General features: G+C 36.2%; 1 protein-coding gene across 2 annotated transcripts in view; it reads right to left on the reverse strand.

Moving 5' to 3' along the window:
* Window positions 1-14,352, reverse strand: part of LOC127853061 (WD repeat-containing protein 3-like) — a 40,186-nt gene extending 25,834 nt beyond the window's left edge. The window contains exons 1-10 of one of the 2 annotated variants that reach the window (XM_052387185.1): window positions 14,227-14,352; window positions 9,287-9,471; window positions 7,979-8,188; window positions 7,527-7,645; window positions 5,994-6,072; window positions 5,336-5,434; window positions 3,885-4,046; window positions 3,028-3,125; window positions 1,588-1,717; window positions 968-1,158 (exon numbers count right to left, since the gene is read on the reverse strand). In XM_052387185.1, coding sequence (XP_052243145.1) covers window positions 968-1,158; window positions 1,588-1,717; window positions 3,028-3,125; window positions 3,885-4,046; window positions 5,336-5,434; window positions 5,994-6,072; window positions 7,527-7,645; window positions 7,979-8,188; window positions 9,287-9,451 — 1,253 coding nt within the window. In that variant the 5' untranslated portion in view covers window positions 9,452-9,471; window positions 14,227-14,352. Of the gene's footprint in view, window positions 1-967; window positions 1,159-1,587; window positions 1,718-3,027; window positions 3,126-3,884; window positions 4,047-5,335; window positions 5,435-5,993; window positions 6,073-7,526; window positions 7,646-7,978; window positions 8,189-9,286; window positions 9,516-14,226 lie in introns of both variants that reach the window. The other variant, XM_052387186.1, reaches the window with a different exon arrangement.
* Between the last annotated feature and the right edge of the window lie 1,336 nt (window positions 14,353-15,688).

The following is a 15,688-nucleotide window of genomic DNA, read 5'->3' on the forward strand; positions in this document are numbered from 1 at the left end:
ACGGATACACTGTAAGGAGGCCCTGGAAATAGAACAGGGAGCACAGTGCATAGTCACATGACATGGTACAGATACACTGTAAGGAGGCCCTGGAAATAGAACAGGGAGCACAGTGCATAGTCACATGACATGGTACAGATACACTGTAAGGAGGCCCTGGAAATAGAACAGGGAGCACAGTGCATAGTCACATGACATGGTACAGATACACTGTAAGGAGGCCCTGGAAATAGAACAGGGAGCACAGTGCATAGTCACATGACATGGTACGGATACACTGTAAGGAGGCCCTGGAAATACAAAGATGACTTCAGAAATAGGGAGATTTGTTTGTTTGTTTATTCAGATTTTTTGCTGTTTTCAATAACATTTCAGTACGACTCAAGCCTTTCCTAATAAGCTGGTTTACAATTTCTAAGTGGACATTTTTCTGTTATTAACTGACAAATACCTTACTTTTAATGATAAAAAATTAATGACCAATCACAACAAAAGTTATTAGGCTAGGCCAAACATGGAACCAACAATCCTAGTATGTGAACTCCAGCATTCTGCCAACTAAGCCAGCTGGTCCTGATGAGCCTTATGTTATAATATCTATTGAGAAGATGTGTATACTTATACCATTTCAGCAGCTGGAATACATGTTTAAGGCATCATTTTTTTATACAAGATGGAAGTTTTCATAATGTTGTGTTCATAAGACAGTAATAAAACATTAACAAGTCCCAAAAATAGTGCTTGTCCAAACAGTGATACAAAAATGGACATGTTAACACGTTATATCAATAAAAACAAGTCCATCTATATGAAGGCTAAAGCACATGGTCAATGTCCACATGCCAGCCAATGTCCATGAGTTGACCAATGTCCAGGTGTTGGCTAAATTACATCTATCTGGCTGTGTTTATCAAGTTAAAATTGAAGAGCATGGTTTGCATGAATTACATGATCCTATTGTTCCTACCTGTTCCAGACCTTCACAGACTCGCTGCTGGCTGACAGCAGGGCAGTATTGTCCGAGCTGAAGGCCAGGGTCCTCACGTCACTCTGGTGGGAGCAGTGGCTGATCACTCCCACCCCACTGGTGGTAGTCTTCTTGTCTACCAGGTCCACTGTAGAGTACCCCACCGTGTTGTTGGTGAACAGACACACCACCTACAATTATGACACTTTTGAGCAAATTCTTTTGAAATTCAGGAGGTTTACTTCAAAATGCTATGCCTTTTCAAAAAGTTAAGATCAGAAAACTTATTAATATCATAACATGGTAACTAAAGTTAGTTGTAAAATGTTCAACAAGTTAAGTTCACAACTTTACTTTTTTACTTATAACCATCACATGTTCAGTATGTAATTTCACATATAATATACACACTTAGATATTGAGCTTAACAGATGCTTTTTTATTTGTAAGATTCCATTCCTGTACATTTATGTTTCAGTGGTATAAAGAAATATTTTTGCTGTTAAAATGTTCGTTGAATAATTCAGAGTTAACCATGCATAAATAGCAAAGAAAGAACCCCAAATGCTCCTCAGTTTTTTTACATGACCCAGTCTTCCAAATATTTCTGTCACATTCACCTTGACTGAACTCCCCGTTGCTATGACGACATCTGCTGCCACAATCTTGGCGGACATCTTGATTGCTGCGTGCTTGCTGATCTCATCCTCCAGCTTGAGACTCACTGAGACCTCGCTGTCTGCAGGCAGACTGAAACACAGAGCATTGAGACTCACTGAGACCTCGCTGTCTGCAGGCAGACTGAAACACAGAGCATTGAGACTCACTGAGACCTCGCTGTCTGCAGGCAGACTGAAACACAGAGCATTGAGACTCACTGAGACCTCGCTGTCTGCAGGCAGACTGAAAGACAGAGCATTGAGACTCACTGAGACCTCGCTGTCTGCAGGCAGACTGAAAGACAGAGCATTGAGACTCACTGAGACCTCGCTGTCTGCAGGCAGACTGAAAGACAGAGCATTGAGACTCACCGAGACCTCGCTGTCTGCAGGCAGACTGAAAGACAGAGCATTGAGACTCACTGAGACCTCGCTGTCTGCAGGCAGACTGAAAGACAGAGCATTGAGACTCACTGAGACCTCGCTGTCTGCAGGCAGACTGAAAGACAGAGCATTGAGACTCACTGAGACCTCGCTGTCTGCAGGCAGACTGAAACCCAGAGCAATTAACCCTTGAGACTCACTGAGACCTCGCTGTCTGCAGGCAGACTGAAAGACAGAGCATTGAGACTCACTGAGACCTCGCTGTCTGCAGGCAGACTGAAAGACAGAGCATTGAGACTCACTGAGACCTCGCTGTCTGCAGGCAGACTGAAAGACAGAGCAATTAACCATTTAACCTTGAATACGCACTTCAACACATTTTTGGTTCCTCACAAAATCTAATTAAATTTGAGACCTTTCTTACTAGATTCAAGTTTTAAAGGATTCATTTCCAACCCTAGATACTGATAAGCTGCAACAAGCATTAAACCTGAAAAAACTGCGAGTTACTTGCAATCTGTTCTGGCTTTATGCTGGTTGCATATAGCCATTGTCACTTTGCTTCTGAGCTGGAAAGAGTTTGGAGAGCCTTGCTCAGAAAAAACTGGGCTTAATTTATGTGCAAAAAAAGTTGTCCCAGATTAACATGTGCATTCCACACAGGGCAATCAGGGACAACACTATCTGCTTTTATGGAATTCTTATTTTTTTAAAGTATCTTCTAAAGAACACTCCGGTTTAGGTGGAATGTTTTGTCCCTGCTCAGCCTGTGCCGACTAATCAGGGCTAACACTATGCAAAAGCATTTTAAAAAGTTTGCCCAGGACAAGTCTCAAATATTTTTGCCTCGGCAGATGCGAAATTCAAGACATGCAAGCTGGAGGCACCGCTAGAAACTGTGCATTTCAACTTCTGAGTCCTGCTTTTGCATGGTTAACAATCACACAAATGCAAATAAGGCAACTGAATTGTATTTCATTTTATTTGCCAAAGCATATAGACCATAACCATGTTTACCCATCTTTCTTCCTCTGTTTTTTTTGGCGTTTTGCCAAGCGTTTCTTGAGGTCCCCCTCCGATGTCAGAGTGAACACTTCCAGTATTCTATCACTTCCCTGAAACAGCCCAGCCATCTCACTATAAGTCAAGTCAATATGACCTTGCAGTCAGGTCAAGTCAATCTGGTCTGGCAGAAAAGGTTACTTACACATGAAAAAGGCAGTGTTTGTTTGATTTTTATTAAATATTGTTTGTGAATAATTAATGGAGCATTTGTGAGTTGTTAAGTAACATGTGTTATCGCAGAGAGAATAGGTAAAAGACATAACAATATTCTGGTAATACAAAGATATTATGTGCAGGCTTAAGGATAAACCAACACATTTTTCATGACTTAGGGAAAGTGCCAAGCAAGCATGCTAGTTTCTGCAAACAGTTTTCATTTAGTCATATTGCAGCAGTCAGTGCACAAACTCATTGTTCCTGGTTTAGCTAATTAAACAGTTCTCTCTCAGTGCACTTACTTATAGCAGTAACTGACGACTGCCCAATATGAAAATACAGATAGAGTGAGAATAGGGGTTGAAAGAATTTCATTATCAATCCCCAAATAAGTTTCAAGATTGGGCCGCTGATGTAACCTGCAATACTGCAATTGAAGTCCAGCACAATAGCAACTGAACTTGCTTGCCCTGTTGTCTTCAAATAAATAAAAAATTCTGAACAAGAGGATTATATTTTTAAAAATTAACTTTAAAATTGTAATAATCATATTATTTAAAAGATTTTTATCTTGTTAAAAAAGACAAAAAGCCCTGTAGGCAGTGGAAATATATGTTTGTTAAATCTACCAGATCTACCAATGTTTTCCTTACGTGGCAGATGAGTGCTTTTTGTTCCTTGTCCGTGTCCATGGATACCAGCCTGTCACGGCCTGACCTGAACACTGAGCCGACCTTGACACAGTGCAGGGGACCCAGCTCCTCCTCCTCCCCCTCGGGGTTAACCTCTAGACGGGGCTTCTTAGTGGGGCTCTCCTGTGAACATAAGTCACTATTGAGTTGTAAATGAGCCCCAATCTTGAAAAACTGGACTTAAAACATGAGAGTAAAGAATTGTCCCAGATAAGCGTGAATTATGCATCTGGGACGAGACTTTCCCTCTATGCTGCATTCTTGTTTAGAAGGAATTGCCTTCAAACGAAAAATTCCATAAAAGCTGAAAGTGTCGCCTCTGGATAGCCTGTGCGATAAGCACAGGCCAAGCTGTGACAACACCTTAAGCATATGCATTAAACCCAGTTTTCCAGAACATGGCTCAAATTAAATCTCATTACTGTATTATGTACCAAACCACTTTGTCAGAAACACAATGCCCCCTTCTACGCTACTTTGAATTTATTGTGTTTGACCTTTGACCTTGAAGGATGACCTTGACCTTTCACCACTCAAAATGTGCAGCTCCATGAGATACACATGCATGCCAAATATCAAGTTGCTATCTTCAATATTGCAAAAGTTATGGCCATTGTTTAAGTTTTCAGACGCACAGACTGACAGACAGACGTTCAACTGCTATATGCCATACTACCGGGGGCATAAAAACCCTCATAAATATCATCATGATTCTTATATTAAACAGTTTGTGTTAATCGTAAGAGACTGTTTCTCAACTGATTCATAGACCATGCTTGGTCTGACCTGATTCAATCTTGAAATCCACAAACAGTAATAAAACCAGTCCTGATAATCACATTAATTTACATACGTGCAGACTTATTCCAAAAGAACTACCTATAATGTCATACATGAAGACCCTATTCTTCTAATTAACTAAAACAATGTCAAATTTTTTTAAAATTATAGCCTTCAATCATGCATGGAAAGGAGCGATGGTTGTTTCAATAGTTATGACCATACAAGCCTTGTTCTGGGAAAACTAGGCTAAATGCATGTGCGTAGAGTGTGATCCCATATTAGACAGTGTAGTCCGCATAGGCTAATCTGGGACAACACTTTCCAATTTTATGGAATTTTTCATTTTAAGGAAGTCTCTCTTAAAGGAAAATCCAGTTACGGGGTAAAGAGTCATTTCTGATAAGCCTGTGCAGGCACTTTATAAACATCATTAAGCCCCGTTTTCCCAGAACAAGGCTTATATATGGGACAAGGGTAGATGCTTATATGGAAGCTGGAGAGATAACAGTTGTGCTCAGTCCAGTATCCAATTAAGGCGGAAAGTGTCGTCTCTGATTAGCCTGTGGGGACTTCACAGGCTAAGCTGGGATGACACTATGCTCATGCTCCTATGGAAGCTGGAGAGATACCTGATGTGCTGAGTCCAGTATGTCCCAGACCCTGAGTTCACTGTCTGCTGACCCAGTGACCAGTCTTGTGTCATCACGCAGCAACACAAACCCGTACACCTAGGGAAATATTGTGTCTGTGTGAATTGGTGTAGGTAAAATGTATAGAAATATGATTATTTCAACTATTACTTACCCTTAAACAAATTCATGTTAAGTTCCATCCCAATATCATGTCTACATTAAAGAAATAACAGTCTGTGGCATACATTTTGTTTTCCGCCTTGAAGAAAACAACACACACCAACAGTATGATGACATCATTTGTTTATGCTCATGATGTCATTGGATGTTGTTGTTTTTACTTAAATTCATAATAAATAAAATTATTTTGAGACCAATATGTTGAAGCTGTTTTTTATTTAAAGTCGTTTTAAATTTGCATTTACAGCATTTAAAAATTGTACCAAAATATCATTCCTTTCCACTACATCTTCTTTAAAAGGAGAGCTAGACAATATATGATCTTCCTGTAAAGGAAAAATGATAATACAACAGTTAAAAAATTAAACGTCAAATACAATTAAATTGAATGCATTCTTTGTCTCTTTAACCAATATTTCACTCCATTTTTTAGAGTCTTTATAGGAAAATACCTTTAGAACTGAATATGACTCACCTCTGCCCTATGTTCCACCAAAGTCTTGAAGCAATGCTGCGTGTCTAGGTCCCAAAACTTTACAAATGTGTCTTTCGAGCTGAAATGAGTAACAGCTATGTTGAATGACCGGCACATCAAAAATGTGTTGTTTATATATACAGGGAATAATCTAGAATTTACTATCTATGGGTCCCTGAACTCGCAGATTTTAGACCAATGAGTCCCAGGCCAAAATTAATGAGTCCACCTTGAAAAAGAAAGGGTCCCAAATTTTGCAAGATACCAAGTAGTGAAGAAAATAAGTCTAAATCACACTAGCTCAATAACTATACTTGCATTAAACTTTTAATTATCTCAAAAACTTGTTGAAACTAAAAAAACAAATTCAGAGTTATTACTACATGTATCTTGTTTGCCTTCACATAGGCTTTAACATTATCTGTTACATGAATGTAACCTGTTACAACATTTCAACTTGATTCAAATCGATGATAATATTATTGTAAACATCCGAATTGCGAGCTTGATAATATTATTTTTTATGTCCGAATTGCGAGCCGTTGACCTACCGTTATTTAAGTTTAGATTTTTGTTTTGGATTTAGCTTCAACACCTTATTTCAGAGGCATTTTTTCTGTATAATTTATGACTAAGTTACACAAAGTTAAAGCAGGTTTCATCCGGGGACTCTAGAAAATATCATAACACATTCTATTTAAAAGGTCGATTCTAACTGGTTCGTATTATACAGCAGCGGCTCGACTAGAGCCAATCAAAAGACTTGTTGGAGTCTTCAAGCCTCATTCTGTTAAACTCAGCGTTCATTGCTACACTCTTGACTCGTACACAAGATGGTTCGTACTTATCGTGATTCGCGTATGCGTTAACGGATACAGTTCAGCAATGCGTCCCAGTGGACGCACATTTTTCAAAACAATGCGTCTATTTCGATATTTGTGCGTCATAGACGCCGGACGCACATGTAGATTATTCCCTGTATATATTATACTTTTCACTGTATTTAACAGTATTTCAGTTATATCACAGTGGTCAGTAAACCTACTTAACTAATGGCTTATCCGATTTACATACACCAGTTTCTGACAAATGCCCTACTTTAAGCAGAGGTTGACAATGAATTGCAGTAAAAACAAGAGAATTGTCACAAACATGAAACATAACCTCGCACAGCTTTGTCAGCTGTTTACAAAGGCAAATAACCCTGCACTGCTTTGTCAGCTGTGTACAAGGGCAAATAACTTAGAAACAGGACATGTAGATCCTACACTCTCTGTAACCAATTGAGCAATGGGGATATACAATTATGGTGATGACATATTTCAAGTTTCGATTTAATCGCCTAAGAAATAAGAAAGCAAAAACTCGTGCTGATAAACTGACAGACTAACCAACAGAGTAACTCCTCTATACCCATTACCAGCAGGGGTTTAATACTTCCCTTACAATTTCCCCCAATCCCTTCATGCAGCCTAAAGAAGACACCAGGAGCTTACCTATACCACAGCATACATGAGAACAATATAAACTCACCTTGAAACAAGGATGTTCTTGTGCTTGAAGAACGCTGCCTCCGTTATGAGGCCCTTATGACCTTTAAGTCGGTACAAGCCACACTCATTCACAATGTCCCACACAATCAGGTCGGTGTCCTGTCAACAAAATCCACAACGCAGTTGTAGTAGATTCATACATTTATAGATACAGACACCAACAAATTTAAATTACCATTTCTGTTCTTTTGATGGCAACCAAGCTGTTGCATGTTACACACCCCCTTGATAAGCTTTACATTTTTGCAAAGTTATTTCAAATCCATGGCAAAGTTAAGGCTGAGATAAGGATTTTGTATCAAACATCCACATGGACGTACAGTCACACACATAAATGTACAGTGATACTGCTATCTGCCGCCATTTTGAGGGAATAAAAAAAGATGCATTATTTAATATTAAACCTTCCCATGGGCCTGACAGATGCCATACCTTGCCCCCAGATACTAGTCTCAATCCCGTCTGGTCGTACGCCAACGCAGACACAGCAGACTTGTGACCACTGAATGTGATCACCGCCTCGCCAGACTGCAAGTTGAACACGCATATCCTGCCATCACTGTAACCAACAGCAACATGCTGGTTGTCTGGTGACGCTGCAAGTTCTGTTACTTCGTGCTTTTCTCCTTTAAGCGTTAGATGCTATGAATGTAATTAAAGTAAAATGCACCGTAGTTATCTTTGCTTTATGTCTAAACACAAAATAGTTAAAGCTGCATATTAACAATATTTCTGGTAAAACAAAATATATATACTATAACAAATATATGTTATGTATAAAAACTATATTTTAAGAATCTTTCAATAAAGAAAGAAAAAATTAACACACCAATAGTCCATCTCACCTACTATAGTTTTATAAATTAAACTAGGCCTAAGCGTTCTTGAGTTATCATCCGGAAACCATCTGGTGGACAGACGGACGGACGGACAGACATGTGCAAAACAATTTACGACCCCCTCTTCTTCGAAGGGGGCATAATAAATGCACATGAACATCAAATAAAAATCACTTAATGGCATTTATATAACATAACATGAAACGTTTTTAAGAACAAGACCTAAATCATAATTTTGAAGATATTCTCATTCAATAAATGCATATGGCCACAGCAGAAGCCTTCCTCTATTGATTCATTGGCCGATCTGGTAAGAATTAGTCCAAATGTTGGTAAATTTCCGGGCCAAAATGAAGTCTGGTGATGTTGGTTTGTTGAAAATTTTCATATATACTATTCATACAAGTCTCAGCTTTTTACCACAGCATTGCTGAAATTAGTATTGCTGTTGTTTTGCTAACAAATGCTTCAAAATGGAGAATAACAGTGTTATCAATATTATATTTACTAAGGTTAACGTTATAGAGCTGGGATGAACTATTTTTTTGGAAACCTTCAATGGGAATGTTTAGGTCCAATTCGGGAAAAATGTCTATTTTTTCCCATTTGGAATGGGGCTGAATACCTGCCCCTAATTTAAAGAAAAAAACACTGCCTTTGAATAAATCTAGTCTAAAAGTAGGTCCGTGTCATGGTCAAAAAGCAGGTCAGGTAAGTTAAGTGATGTAATAGTTTTCACATAAATCATGCATTCAAGTATCAAAGCTTCCTACGAAAAATAATTTATGTAAAACAAAAACTTTTCATATTTTCCAATGGCCATAAGGCCCCCGGCATCTGTACATGCTGGGACTTAAAAAGTACAAACTAAATGCATTTTTACTGTACACTTAATAGTTACTTTCTCTCCAGTCCTCAGATCCCAGATGATGACGTTTTCACACGCCCCCACGGCACAGTATTTGCCTGGTATGGCACCAATGTACACAATGTTGGACTTGCCAGTGCCCACTAGACCAAACACTTCATCCGCCGTGTAGCGTAGGTACTGCTTGGTGAGACCCATGGCTCAACAGCTCTGCCAGACTGTAAGAAGACTACATGTACAAATTGGGCACTTGTGCTTGTTGCTAAATGAAAACAGATAAATCTTCAAGAAATAAACCAAAATTCATGCCAACAAAAAACATATAGGAAAATATGCATGTTACTTCCACCTGGACCATTTGTATATAGTTTTTATGATGAAATGTTGTTATATCTCCTGCACTTTATAACTTCTTTTGTGTCCACATGTCTGTAAACAATAGCAATCCTGTAACTTCCACTAACAAATAAAAAACTCCAATCATTCAAGAATCAGAAATCATGTCACATTTAATAACAAAAATGGTGGATTTTCAACACTCAATTTTCAAATTATTGGTTGACACTTTGGAAATGTTTTTTTTAAATTGTTTGCCAATTTGGGAAAACATACTTTCAACATGAATTATTTCTACACATTATAATTAAACAAGGTTTTACTATAAAAGTATAAATTATTGTATGAAAATATAACTTTAAAACATCTATTGCAAAATTACCTTTACCTTAACAGTTTCTGAAGTATAATTATTTACCAACAGTAACATTGCAGTTTTTTCTAACAGGGATTTAGATACAAACAATGGTGGAATAAACAATATTCTGTTAATTTTTTTCTTTCTCATCACCTTTAATTTTTTGTCTACATTGAAGCACTTGCAGTTGATACTCATTGCGTTTTGTAATTGACAGCAACTAATGTTAAGTAATACTTAAATAAGAGCTGCGTTTGTAAAACACAATGCCTCTACTGCATTTTGACGCCACACAGAAGCTATATCCAAATCGAAAACATCATGACGATTCATCGAAGTTTCAGTACATCGATATTTGACAAAGTAACAGGCTTTGGACAGTATCTCAAAGCGTTTAGGAAACAATTTTGAAAGTGTTATTTTAAAGAAAATTCCTAAGTCCAAGGCCCATAACTTCCCCAGAAATAAATGGACTGGAATGAAACTCAAACTTGATCTGTAAGTCATGTAGGCAGATTCACACACCAAATATCAGGTGAATATCTGAAAGCGTTGCATAAAAACCCTCCACAAAACGACTATTATCAGGGCAACAGATAAGGATCCTTTTATTGTTTTTACGATACGTACGTGTATCTAAAATAAAACAAGTTGAAATAAAAAATCGATTGTACATAACGTGATAATGAAAATGGGAACACAAATTGCAATTCATTCTTAGTCATATAAGTTGTACCGTTTTGGTCCGCATCGCATTTGATTTGCATGTGTATATTGTTACTTTTATTGCGGCTGTAATATTTTTTAGTAAGTTAATATAGACACAGGTTTGGGTTGGTGTCTATTAAAAATTTTGGTTTTGTCGTAAAAATGCTGGAAAATGTTACAATTCATTATGCGGCCCAAACTATCCAGAAAATACACTTTTAAGAGTATTTGGTGCAAATCACTGCAGCGATTCCGTTTCTGAAAAACAAATAATATTGTGTAAAATTATTTCCACTAGCTTGTCATTTATGGAGAGGGTTTGGAAATTTGGTAATGTTAAAACAGTTTGGGCTAGAGCTGGATCATGCAATATTCAATCAAAAGGATATGATAGTCAAGGACAAAAGTAGTACCGAACAAAGTATGCAGAGAAGAAAATAGGTAAGTTTTATCAAATTGTCAAAAAATAATTGACTAATAGTTTTGAGGAAAAAAATCTAAATGTTACAAAAACCTTGTAGTGAATACTAATTGACATTAACTCTTTATCTGTTGCCTGTTGCCCTGTATTACATGTATAAAGAAAGTTTCAAAGGTCCAAGGCCCATAACTTTGCAAAAAATCAATGGACTGGGAATAAACTCACATTTCATCTGTATGTCATGTAGTTGGACTCACACACCAAAAATCAGCTTAATATCAGAAAGTGTTGTGGAAAAACCTCCGGAAAACAATTATTATAGAAAACAATTTCAAGTCCAAGGCCCATAACTTCGCCCAAAATCATGGACTGGAATGAATTTCATACTTCATCTGTAGGTCATGTAGGCAGACTCACATACTAAAAATGAGCTCAATATCTGAATGCAAGTAAAAAAACCTCCGGATAATGTTAAGTTACTATAGATAAAATTTGAAAGTACAAGGCCCGTTACTTCCCCAAAAATCAATAGACTGGATTGAAACTCACACTTCATCTGTAGGTTATGTACGTAGACTTACATACCAAAATCACCTCACTTTTTGAAAGCATTGGGTAAAAAACCTCCAGAAAACAGAATGCCAGACAGTAGGACGAACATTGCGACTGCTATATTCCACCCTACCAGAGGCATAAAAACATGTGCAAATGATTTTTACCAATAAATACTCAGTGATTATTTGAAAAACAAGACAACCACAATGTCTTGTTGCCATAATCAACATGATCCGGTAAACCAAAGTACTTGTGAAACCTTTTCCTAGCCATTTGGGAAACATGCAATTTCAGGATTGGGAAATTTTTCTCACACTATTCCACTAATTTGGGAAAAACCTAATTCAATATAACTCTTTATAATATATTATCAAATTATGAGAAAAATATAGTGAAATACGTTGTTGGATATATTGAAATACATCTGAGATATATTCACTGGACTGTCTAACACTCATTTGAAATCTAATTGGGATTTTTTAAATTGGGAATGAGTTCTTTTATGGACCTGTATATACGCCAGGAAAATGTTGTAATCTTAAAGTGAGATTGCACGATTTTGTCAAATATTTATGAATTTATATAAAATGTGGAAAAAACTTATTTTACATTATAAACATTATATTTCAATATAAATTAAAATGAAATTTAAGAAGAACATGTGTTGAAAAATGCGAAATAAGCCAGATATTTAATTCTGAAATCGAAAATGTCTGTACAGTCAAAATCGTCAGCATCAGTCTGCAAAATTAACCCATCACCTGACTGCCAATGCGATGAAATCTCGGCTCTGGCGAAAGAAAAACTGCCTGAATTACGATGAAAAAAAACAGAGAAAATAAACCAATAAATAATCAATTTACGCATTTCAAGTATAAATTCTTTCAGTGACTCTGCTTGGTTACTTCCCTTAGTTTTCTTTCATTACTGATCTCCCTTAGATGTTATAGAGGATGTAAAGTCCGGCTCGTGTATTTAAAATGTCGTAATACTTTTGGTAAACTGAACTTGCATTCTACGTCAATAAATAAAATAATAGTGCAAGGGTTTTTATAAATTAAGTAAAATGGTTGAATGTGTGTTATAAATAGCTTTGAAATTATGAAATAACAGTAACAGTGCTTATCGTTCATTTGATTAAGATTGATACTCATGAGCGCCTGCTTTTATTTTTACTGGTAAATACTTGCTGCCGAGAATTACACTTTTATTGTTCTGATAAGGTGAACAAGGTTTAAACTGAAAGCTATGACGTCTAGTTCTGTCCCTGGAAAAAAGAAGTTGCCACCTCGAACGGATGAGACTGTAGCGAAACGCAGGAAATATGAGCAGCAAGTATGTTGCATTTAGTCCTATTTGTATGTGGCTAAGGAAAAATACACGCTTGTACTTTTTTCATTTTACTCCCCAATTGCAATCAATATATAACAACTGTTGTCGTCCTTTCATAATAATGTCACTGTAAATTAATTCATTTTTTTTCTGGCTTTGAAATATTTCCTCTGGCTATTACAGTTTTAAAGTTTCATAGCCACATTGGCTATGAAGACAAAAAAGTTAGTTTTGCAGACTCAGGGACCTCGTTTTGCACTTTTTTCCGCTGAATATCGGCGGCTTCCACCATGAAAAAAGTATACTTTTTACCCCTATTTCAGCTAAAAATTCCCTCCTCCCAAAAATAAAAAAATAAATTTACTTTTATACCTATGTTGCCAGCTGGTATCGTGCTACTTACCTTTGATTAAATGTATATCTATGTAAATCACATTAAAATATTATAGTGCAAACATGTACAAAAAAAAATGAAGTAATGAGAGACGAAGTAAAAAAATCCCTCATAAAAGGTAATCAACGCGAAAATTCCCCCGCATGGCAGCTGTGGGTTGCTTCCCCTGGCAGCAAGAGAGGGCCCTAAGACTACAGCATGTATATCATGTATGTACGATGTGAATCTATATTTAGTTTTAGTGCAGATTCGTTCATATGACACAATTTTGTTTTACAGATCATTTTAATTTCCTCCAAAGATATCTATTCATAGGACACATGAACACTTACTCTGATCCTGATAAAAAGACAAATGCTTTGGTTATTGTAGGAAAATATGTACAAAATATCTTTGTCACAATTGGCTCGGGGTGCTAATTTGTGTTTGCTGCATTTTATGAAATTCTTCTTCAATGTATAATTTTTCTTGGCTATTTTGTGTTATTGTAACATATTTTTATCAATATATTACAATTTAGCACTTATGAAAATCGTGCAGTCTCACTTTAAAACTTTTACATCAGGCCCAAACAAAAGTATTACCTAAGGCTTAAGAATTCTTTTTAATTTGGGTGGTCAAAATTATAGGTTCCCAAACATTTTATGTCGCATAATATAGCAATTTTTTTTTGAAGAAGTAAATATTAACAATATTCTATTTCATGTGCAGTTGACGTTGTGTTTTGATTGGGAAGGCTAATGCTTTAATTTGTCCGAATATGAAACTGCCCGACTACATCTCTAAAGCCTTCAAATAAACAATATTTTGAAAGTAATCGTTTATCAAATGTAATATTCAACCAGTAATTATAATCAAATGTAAATTACCTAATATGAATAATATTTTAAAGTGTCATCAGCAAAGAAGTTGACTTCAACAAAATTATATATTTGCCATGTGGTTCCACAAAATTATAAACAATTGCACAGATAAACTTGCGTTGTAAAATTCGGATCAACCGTTGCTGCGTAGGTTACACACCACCTTGTTTTTGGACTAAAAACTCCCCAGATAGCAAGTGATGAAACCCATACTGTGTATCACGATGTCAGCCACGTATCATAAAAAATGTGTATAGATCTGTGAGATAACAATCTATTTTAAACATTCATTACTTGTACATTAATTAGATACACATTCGCGTAAGAATCACTTTATTTTTGCTGAATTCTATTTAATATGAGTATAGGTTCCACGTTATTTACGGACCAAAGTTTATTAAATATCTGTCAAAAATAACTTGGGCCATACATGTCTGCACATTATCGTAAAAGTATGCTTTACAGAAAAATATGTAAAAATAGTAAACAGTAAAAAGTAATTTGTTTTTGGATCAATTACCAAAAACTAATTTAATGAGCAGTTAGGTCTTAGCACAAAGAAACCCATAGTCCTGTTTTCAAGCAATTTAATATCAAGTTTGATTTTTGCTTCGAGTTTTTAAAAGTCGCCTGAATGGCAAAGGTTACCGCATTTGAAAAAATGAATTTTGGAATATTGAAGGAAAATTCGTGACAACGTATTGGGCATAATTAAATCGCTGCCCCAACAACATTTGATCTATTTCTACAAGTGTGTGTTTACCGAGGATTGACATCAATGCTATCGTTCATTCCTATGCCAGAAACGGATTACTGCAAGCTATTTTGACAAAATTTGCATATGCTAAGTAAGAGTCCGCGGAAAAAATAAATAATTTCCAAACTTTTTTTATTTTATTATTACAAATGTGTTTTTTGATCTTTTACATATGAAGGAATAGAATTCAATTGTTTATGAAGGCAAATTATTTCCAAAAGCAAATTCGATTAATTTTTTTTATAACTTGAAACAAGTTGCCGGATTTTGTACTTTTTCATTTCAAGCACAGCTTTAAATGAAATAAAAACGCTCCATATAAATCGATAACGAATTTCATTTATTTAATATTAGTAAACTTTAATTAACAATTCTTACTGGAGTGTTTACTTCCATCTCAAAAGTATGGCATATCCATCATGGACTGCGTAAAGTCATACATTTGTGAAACTACGGACACTATTCTATCTGCATGTCTTCCACACTGCAAGAGTGTGTGTTCTTAAATTGTGCGCCCTGGTGGTTAAATATCTAAAGTCTCAGAAATTAAAACATGATTTTAACTATTGCTATTGTAACACTGATTAAAAAATAAAACAGCATGATGTGTATTTTTTTATTCGGGGATTGTAAAAGTGTATGAAGCAGCACAACATTCCCTTGCAATTGAACGATTTCACAATCATGCAAATTTAATAAAAAACTTTATCA

The sequence above is a fragment of the Dreissena polymorpha genome, chromosome 12, assembly GCF_020536995.1.
Source record: "Dreissena polymorpha isolate Duluth1 chromosome 12, UMN_Dpol_1.0, whole genome shotgun sequence".
NCBI classification, from domain to species: domain Eukaryota; kingdom Metazoa; phylum Mollusca; class Bivalvia; order Myida; family Dreissenidae; genus Dreissena; species Dreissena polymorpha.